The sequence below is a fragment of the Acyrthosiphon pisum genome, chromosome A3, assembly GCF_005508785.2.
Source record: "Acyrthosiphon pisum isolate AL4f chromosome A3, pea_aphid_22Mar2018_4r6ur, whole genome shotgun sequence".
In the NCBI taxonomy this organism is placed as follows: Eukaryota; Metazoa; Arthropoda; class Insecta; order Hemiptera; family Aphididae; genus Acyrthosiphon; species Acyrthosiphon pisum.
In genome coordinates, this window is record NC_042496.1 from 40,799,436 (window position 1) to 40,809,449 (window position 10,014).

General features: G+C 28.1%; 1 protein-coding gene across 1 annotated transcript; it reads left to right on the forward strand.

The window, feature by feature from the left end:
- The first annotated feature begins 5,813 nt into the window (after positions 1–5,813).
- Positions 5,814–9,186, forward strand: LOC100169630 (26S proteasome regulatory subunit 10B). The gene is made up of 8 exons (XM_001951396.5): positions 5,814–6,064; positions 6,955–7,034; positions 7,096–7,135; positions 7,200–7,435; positions 7,496–7,645; positions 7,849–8,073; positions 8,141–8,303; positions 8,637–9,186. The coding sequence occupies exons 1-8, from the start codon at positions 5,962–5,964 to the stop codon at positions 8,825–8,827; spliced, it is 1,188 nt and encodes a 395-aa protein (XP_001951431.1). The 5' UTR covers positions 5,814–5,961; the 3' UTR covers positions 8,828–9,186.
- The last annotated feature ends 828 nt before the right edge of the window (positions 9,187–10,014 follow it).

Below are 10,014 nucleotides of genomic sequence, written 5' to 3' on the forward strand. Positions count from 1 at the left end.
ATTTTTAATCTATTTATAGCAATGAAATAATCGATTTTTTTGATTTTTTTTTATAAATGTGATAAAAAAAATTAGCTGGGACAAATACTTGAAATTTATAGAAGGGTCCACATATGTTGTCTAACTCCCATTCAAAAATATAAAGATACATAGGCACAATTTTTTTTTTATAAGCATTTAAAGTTCAAATTTTGACTAAATACGTAAAAATTACGGCAATGTTCAAATAATCTTAAACAGAAATTCATAAAAGTTTTTCTTTTTAATTCTAAGATTTGGAAATTTAATACAAGGCTCTTAACATATTTTTACAATAGCAGTTGCAAAATAAAAGGAATACATTGTCACAATTTTTATTTATAAGCATTTAAAGTTCAAATTTTGACAACATATTATGTAAAAATCACGAAAATTCGTAAATTATTTTATGCTAGAAATTCATAAAAAATTTTCCTTTTATATCTAAGATTTCAAAATTTAATACAAGGCTCATAATATATTTTTACAATAGCAATTGAAAAATAAAAGAAATATATAGTCACGATTTTTTTTTTATAAGCATTTAAAGTTCAAATTTTGACTAAATACGTAAAAATTACGGCAATGTTCAAATTATCTTAGACAGAAATTCATAAAAGTTTTTCTTTTTAATTCTAAGATTTGGAAATTTAATACAAGGCTCCTAACATATTTTTACAATAGCAGTTGCAAAATAAAAGGAATACATTGTCACAATTTTTATTTATAAGCATTTAAAGTTCAAATTTATACGAAATATGTCAAAATTGCGAAAATTTGCAAGTAATTTAGTTGTTGAAAAATCGTAAAAATTTTTTCTTTTATAACTAAGTTTTTAAAATTTGGTACAAGGTTCTCCATAAGTTTTTCTTTAAATATCTGTAAAAAAAACTCAACCGGACTAAGACAAAAAATTTTTACGAGTGTTTGAAATTTAAATTTTTACAAAACCGCATTAAATAACGGTTTAGCCTCAAACGATTTTTGATATTTGTTATTATTCAAAAAGTATGAGTCGTAGAAACTTGAAAATTTTACCAGTTGTTTAAATTTACATTTTCTTTATATAGTTTTATTTTCAAAATATTTCACTAATTTTTAATCTATTTATAGGCATTTGAATTAATCGATTTTTTTTGATTTTTTTTTTATAAATGTTGATAAAAAAAAATTATCTGGGACAAAATACTTGAAAATTTAATAGAAGGGTCCACATATGTTGTTCTAACTCACATTCAAAAATTATAAAAATACATAGGCACAATTTTTTTTTATAAGCGTTTATAAGTGCTAATATTGACGAAAATCGTCAAAATCATGAATATTTGCTAATTGTTCTGTAGTTAAAAATGTATAAACTATTTTTTATTAAAAGCTAAGAATTGAAAATTTAATACTAAGTTGTCCACAAGTTGAGCTGAAGAAATATTGATTAACCATACGTCCCAATTGAAAAATAAAATACTTGTTTCAAAATAGAATATATTACAATATTTAAAAATAATATATCCTAGACTGACAAATCATCTCCGTTCAGAATCGTTTTTCGTATACAATGATATAATATCATTGGATTCAAATTTAATTCCATCCATTACAGTAACCCACTTGTAACCTACTGTACAGCAGAGCGAAATCCACTTACTCCACCTTTTTTAAATTTTTATCCAAACATTTGGACTGTATTGTCTGTATTATTTGAAATAAAAAATATGTTGGTGTGGAAAAAATGATTTAAGTTAAATATGTCTCAAAAAGTATGAAATTTCGTATAAAAGTATAAAATATGCATAAAAACAAAATGACTCAAAATATGCATTTATATGCAAAATAAAATTTCAAAACTAGCTTTGTGAAAGCATGAAACGTATTTGTTTCATACTCTACTATTTTTGTAACTTAGCAAAACAAATATGCAAATGCTACAAGTCCTCTGCCCAAATAATGACCAATCGCCTAAAATACAAATTAAATAATATCATTAATATTTCAAATGACTAATAAAATAACTACATACAATAATATTTATTACTTGATAAATTTTAAATGTTAACGTAATATCGCTTTAATAATAGAAAAAAAAAATTAAAAATTATATAAAATAAAAAATGTAAAGGATAAAAATATTTAAAAATATAATTTTTTAATAAAAACGTAGGTTTTTTAACAACTTGAAACTATGTAAAAAAATATTTTCAAATACATTATTAATTTTTGAAATAATGAGTGTTCAATGATAAAAGAATCACCCGGTATAATAAAAAACGAATATTTCAAATGACTATAAAGTATAAATAGTTTAAAATAAGCGAAATATTATTTACCTTCAATTTTCAGATCTTCCAAGTAAGTAGGTTTAGGAGGATTTAAATTGCTACGTTGCTTCTGAATAACACGCTTAACAGAATTTACATTAGGTATATTCATTAAAATTTCATCCGGAAGACCACTAACCGCCTCGCCAAAAATCTGACTTGGTTTATCGCTAGATATTTTAGCACGTTTTTTTATTTTGTGTTTAAATTTTTCTACTTCCCATGTAGTATGATTGCCAGCATGATTATGTTCTACAAATAATTTTGCTTTAGAAATGTCTTTCGGTGTACATAATACTGCAGGACACTTGTATTTCTTCTTCAAGCTACATTTCCATCGTATACTCTTGGTCAATTTATGTTGAATCGTATACGAGAATCCAACGTACACTATTTTATTTATAGTATCACCTTTCGTTTTAAATTTAAATATTTCACTCATTTTCACAAGATTTGGATTTAAAAACACTAATAAAAACGTTGAATTTCACAAAATGTACGGTTACAGCGTTTACGATACAAAACATCGACTGAGCATTTGGTAAAATGACCAGGGTAAGTAAAGATAATTTGTAATAAATTTGTTATATATTATCTATAACATATACCTAGGTAATAAAGATACTAATAATAAAATAAAATAAAGGAATTAGATTCCTATAATGGCTAACACCGAAAGATAATAGTATTAGGTGCCCCAACTTAATAAAGTCGCCAACAAACGATAAACTAAACCGATAATAAATAAACCGGACTTTTATTAGATCGAACTTTTTTTCGCGGGCCTTTTTTTACCGGACTTTTGTTCGTGGATTCATAAATGCATACCCATACATACAATATGTACGTCCCAGCATGCGTCTAAATATATTCCAACTATCAATTAGTAAAAATGTATCATTGTGACAATAATTTCTTAGTACTTATACATAGTATATAATATTTTCTGAAAATATTATAAAATAGGCATGTTTTTTTGCTAATAAAATATAGTAATGGTAAAACGGTAACAAATGGGCACCGGCCCATCGGGCCGCTTTTAAAATCAGACAGGGGCAAATTCCCACCTTGCCCCCCCCCAAATGACGCCACTGATCCCCCCTGGCCCTCTGCAGTCAGCAACATATTATTACCACGCTGTCGCACAGGTTAAATAATATGTGGTATTAGCACGATTAAAGGTCTATTTCCACTTGTCGGTCTGGGGGACTTGAAACTGAGCTGTGACGGAAAAGGATATGTCCTACTTCACAATGTTCAATGTTTATTCAAAAAATTACCTCCACCCCAGAAAAAATCATAATTACACCAAAACTGGTTGTAATATATTCAAATTAGGTACACATTTTTGATAAAAATAAAAACCCGTCCCGGTCACAGCCCGGACTCTCCCCGTATATGTGTAAATAGAGCTTCCGTTACGGGCATGGTTTAAGATATATCTACATCCATGGTTACGAGCCCAGTCTGTGCCCGGACATGTGGAAATAGACCTTAAAGATAGTCTATCTTAAACCGTGGTTATTAATAACATATTTATTTACCTTACCATTAGTAACATAATTCCCTAGTTAAATAGCGCTGTCATAATATAATATGATTTACAATGATGAAGGGGATATTATTATAGCCAAAAATCTCCATCGAATTACTTTTTAGGATAATGTGTTGAGGAACTTCAGCCCTGGGAACATTATATTACATTGGCCCGCTGGCCTGCACTGTGCAATTGCGCACAGTAGCACAGTGGCCAAGTCCACCCCTGCTTAAAGAGTAAAGGCCAAAGTTTGAAATGATTTACAGTCGAGTACTCGAGTAGCTACTGACGGGTTGACCGTACCCATTTTAGTTCTCCTGATTTTTTTTTTAAAAATTTTTTTTGTTAGACTTATATATATATATCTACTATATATACCTGCTATATTATAGTCATATTCTATCAGTGGCGGTTTTTAGGGGGGCGAAGGGGGCGCTAGCCCCCCCCCCCCTTGGATTTTTTTTGAGCCAACTGTTATGGTATGTACGCGTCATACTATTTTCACAATATAATATATAAAAACTTTTTTTTAATTTTTTTTTTTATTATGGTGGGAGGAACCAAAAAAATTTAAAATAGCCCCCCCCTATTGATGTTTTATCAAAACCGTCACTGTATTCTATATTATATAAAATAATATTATATTAATTTTAATTTTAATATAATATATTAATATCTATCTATTTATTATTTATAATAGTCTTCATGTTGTGGCGTTGACGAGGACGTGTGTACACCAATACACCATCACGAAATCCATTTTGTCATAGTGCATTAGTGCACACTGCACTTCAGGCATAGACAAGTATATATGACTTCAGGAATCAAGATCCACGTCTTAGTGCTTATATGCATTTAGATTTTAGAAGTCTGTGATACATCATGTATTATAATTTATAACCATAAAGCCAGGGGCGCAAATGGGAAAAATGTTTAGGGGGGTTAAAGCTCCTAAAAAAAAAAATGCTTTTAAATTATAATATACATTATTTTATTATTTTTTGAGGCGGTTTTAAGTGATTTTGAGGGGTTCGAGCCCCCCTTTTTGCGCCACCGCATAGGTGTATTATTTAGCCATGATTATTATGCTAGAAATTCGCTAGACTAAACCGGTTTTAAATTATCCCACATTATCCCGCACCGGGATAATGAACCATGTAAATGATCATGCAAACATCCCGGTGCATTATTTTTCACACCGGTTTAATGCAGGGGCGCCATTTGGGGGGGAGGGGGTGGGCCCGTGGTGCCCGTAATTTTTTTTCAAACCTACCTAAATTAGGAAAGAGCCCTTAGTTTTATAAGTAAATATAAAAAAAAAAATAAGAATAACATGTTGTTTATTTGTAGAGATGTTGAAATATGTTATTTTATTTTTATTTTGTATAATACCGTATTATACCAGTATTATACCGTATACCGACTGTGGTAATCGGGGGCCCGGATCATAAATACAAACGGGGGCCCGGGGTGCTACTTGGTGTATAGCACCCTGGGCCAGTCCGCCCCTGGTTACTGATAGACAAAAGACATAATAATAATAATAATATGCATCTATTCTATCTAAAAATATCTTTACTATCCACTATATACAGTATATACACAGAATGTATGAACGGTAAAATGTAATGTGTTAACTATAAAAATATGTTTTTATTAAGTATGTTTTTGATACTGTAATGAATCTTTAATGAAAAACTGAAAACACTAGAAACGTTTTTTTAAGATTGGCCTGGAGGTGGGAAAAAATTGGCCTCTTAATTAATTGTTTGCAAAATTTTCAAAAAACTGAAATGGCGCCCCTGGTTTAATATCTATCTAGTGAATTTCTAGATGATGTTCTCGATCTTATAATTCCCAAAGAGTATAGAGTATATATAATCTACCATGGTTACATATTGTGTCCAGTAACCTTCTGCGTTATGTTTTTGTGCTAGTCATCATGATAAGACAAACCAAGAGTGGTGAGACGCTAGAATATTTCTCAAAAATACAAAAACAGAACTCATCCTTATAAGTTATAGTTAAATTTCTGTCTGTTGAATAGTGAATACTACTGTTGTTTTTTTGCTATAAACTAATTGCCCCAAAATGACTTCGGTTATTCCAGTTGACCCTGTGAGAGAGAAGATTCTACAGGAGAATCGTAAGAAACTTATTGAACATAAAGAAATTTCTAGTCGTCTGAAAGGAAGTAAGTAAAATAGTATTTTTGTTACTACCTATTATTGCTTATGTGGTATGTATAATATTACTTCATTGTGAGCCTTTTTATTTAAACAAATGTATTTATTTTTAATTTCACTCATATTTTGATAACAGAACAACTAGTTAGTGCTGTAAATACTAATTATTATTAATATATTATATTAATTGAAAAACATTTTTAAATTATTTGCTCTACCAATCTTAATGGAAATAAAGATTTTTAATATGTATCGTCACCTACTATTAAGCGCTATTAAGTGAATGTGTCATACACCATAGATATATATTTTTATGATTAGTATTTGTTTCATAAAATAATTATAATACTAATACAAATATGTAATAATATATTAATATAATAATATTACTTTATTAGTTACTAATAGCATTGATTATGAATATTATTAGTCATATTAATATTATTAATATTATTCGTGATCAATGTTAATACTCAATAGGTGTGTAATGTTGGTACAGGATCATTAAACAAATCAGTTTTCAACTTAGAATTTATACTTAATAGAACTATTTAATAAATTTAGATTGGCTAAACCATGGTTAGTCTAAAATTTTTTACTCTGATGATGAAAAATTATTGCTTGTATTAAAAGAAACCATACATAACATCCAAGCTACCTACTATATTATAACCATAGAGTAAAGAATATAACATTATTTAGAATAAATGTGTATACTTATTCTAGTATAATATGCTTTAATAATGAAAATAAATATAGGTAATATAACATTTTAAAATTAAGTTTATTATAATATAATAAGTACCTAATAACTGTTTTTTCAATTCAATTAGGTAATTAATTTTAATAAAGCTTGTGTCTAATGTAGTTTTTGATATAATATTTGTTAATTTTACAGTGCGAGAACAAGCAAAAGAGCTTACAAAACAGTATGATAAATCTGAAAATGACTTAAAAGCTCTCCAGAGTGTTGGTCAAGTAAGTTAAACATTTTATCCACACTAAAAACTAAGAACTTATCCTAAATTATTATTTTTAGATTGTAGGTGAAGTTTTGAAGCAATTGACTGAAGACAAGTGTAAGTTTCTTTAAATGGAAATTGGTGGTAAAAATATTTATTAATTATGATGTTAATTAACTAGTTATTGTAAAAGCAACAAATGGCCCACGGTATGTAGTAGGATGTCGACGTCAACTCGATAAAGCAAAATTAAAAGCTGGTACTCGTGTGGCATTAGATATGACTACATTGACCGTAATGCGTTATTTGCCTCGTGAAGTAGATCCATTGGTTTATAAAATGTCTCATGAAGATCCTGGTGAAGTTACATACTCAGCTATTGGTGGATTATCTGAACAGATCCGTGAACTGCGAGAAGTATAATTTATTATATTTTTATGTTATATTAATTTAGTCTAATAGCATTAATATTTCCAGGTTATTGAATTACCGTTATTAAATCCAGAATTATTTCAACGTGTTGGAATAACTCCTCCTAAGGGCTGCTTACTTTATGGACCTCCAGGTACAGGAAAAACATTATTGGCTAGAGCTGTAGCTAGTCAACTAGATGCCAATTTCTTAAAAGTAAGTTATTTATTATTATTAATATATATTAATCTAACAAAATTACCTATCAATGCTGTTTGAATGTATGGTACATACTACATTGTATAAAATTAAAATAATATTTAATCAGTTACTATGTTCAAAATATAATTATCAAATTATTCTGTATACCTAATTTAAACGTTTCTAAATTCTTAATAAAAATCATATTTTTAATCTAGGTGGTGTCAAGTGCAATTGTTGATAAATATATTGGTGAGAGTGCTCGTCTCATTCGAGAGATGTTCAATTATGCTAGAGATCATCAACCATGTATCATATTTATGGATGAAATTGATGCTATTGGTGGTCGTCGGTTTTCTGAAGGAACATCTGCTGATCGTGAAATTCAAAGAACCCTCATGGAACTTTTGAATCAAATGGATGGTTTTGATTCATTAGGTCAAGTAAGTAATTATTTATTATTTATTTTTAAAATAACCTAATTATTTGTGGATTACAATTACTTATCAGGTTAAAATGATAATGGCTACTAATCGACCCGATACATTAGATCCAGCTTTATTAAGACCTGGACGTTTGGATCGTAAAATTGAAATTCCATTGCCTAATGAACAAGCTCGTTTGGACATTTTGAAAATTCATGCTGCTCCTATAACTAAACAAGGAGAGATTGGTACGTGTTTACTTTACATTCATCGGACATGATATATAGTTAAAAAGGAAGTTCAATATATTTGTTCATACCATAAATCACCAATAATTTGAATTTGAAATTTCTTTTTTTTATTTGAATATTCGCCAATAAATGTTTTATGGCGCAATAAGCAAATCTGACAATTTTTTTTCATGAGATGGATGACCATCAATTAGCAGAAAGTAAAAATCAAAAGAATTTTTTGTTAGTACAAATACATTATATTTCCTTTCTAATCTATAAAAGGGATGCTCTATTCATAACTTATAAAAAATTGTATTTTATTTAAAAATGTATTTATAACTTTTTTAGACTATGAAGCCATTGTAAAATTATCTGATAATTTTAATGGTGCTGATTTGCGTAATGTATGCACAGAGGCTGGTCTCTTTGCTATACGTGCTGAAAAAGATTATGTAACTCATGAAGACTTCATGAAAGCTGTAAGAAAAGTATCAGATAATAAGAATTTGGAATCTAAATTAGATTATAAACCATTATAAATAATTGTATTAGTAAAAAAGAACATCATCATTATATCATGCTGGTAAGAGATGTATTTAAAGTGTTAACAAAAAAAAAAAATGATAATTGTCGTTATTAAAACAATAGCATTTCTATTATTATGATTATACATTAAACATTACTTTTATACTTTGTAATATTGTAGGAAGTATCACTAATATCTTCTAGAAATACAGTTTATTTTATATTTAATTTGGCAAATATTTGAAATCTAAATAAAAATAATTTTAAAGTTGAAATAAATTTAAGCACCATCCGCAAATAATGATTTTATCTTCTTAAATGTATGTAAATTATATTAACCATCCATATTAATACACTTTTATTATAAAAAACAGACATTGAGTATTTAATTATATTTGTCTTATTTAACTTAATTATTTAAATTGAAACTGAATATTATCAAATATTATATTCAGAAAATATATCTTTATAAAGTATTTGAAAATTCTTATTCAATTTTATATAATATACATATTATTTAAATTATGTCATAATACTGTGTTTACATATTATGGTAAAATACTAAAATAGTATACAAAACATTGACCCAACTTTCCCATTATCTACTATCTACAGAGACTATATAAATTGTTTTTAAAAAATCAAACACTATTTTGTTTTAATTTTATTGTTTGTGAAGACACGCTTAAGGCATTATATTTCTTTCGAAAAAAAGTGGAGTAATTATTGAATTGTGTTTTTAATTCAACTAAGTCAGATACTCATATTTTACTTGCCAGAACTCATTAGCAGGAAATGCTCTGCTCTAGATTACGTGCTGAGTGTGCGTTTTTTACGCCTCTACCGCCACTGAACGCATATAGCTATACTAAATAGACAAATAGTATAAAGTCTATGCTCTAACGTTTAAAGACTAAAGAGTAACAATTACACTGTACTAATTGTATTTAGTTTGGTGGTAAACTATAATATTGAACAGTTCTCCTTAGACCTTAGTCCTAAGTACTAAAATATCTTAAGGGGGCTGCAGCTCACATATTTTTCATACGTTATAGACCAATAAGCGGTGGTAAATTACACATACTTCGGAATGTCCGATTTAAATTTTTTATACATGTTTGAATTCATCAATAAAATATCTAGGTTTCTTAGGAAGTCGATTTTCAATTTTCAATTTAAAATTACCTTAAAATAACCATTT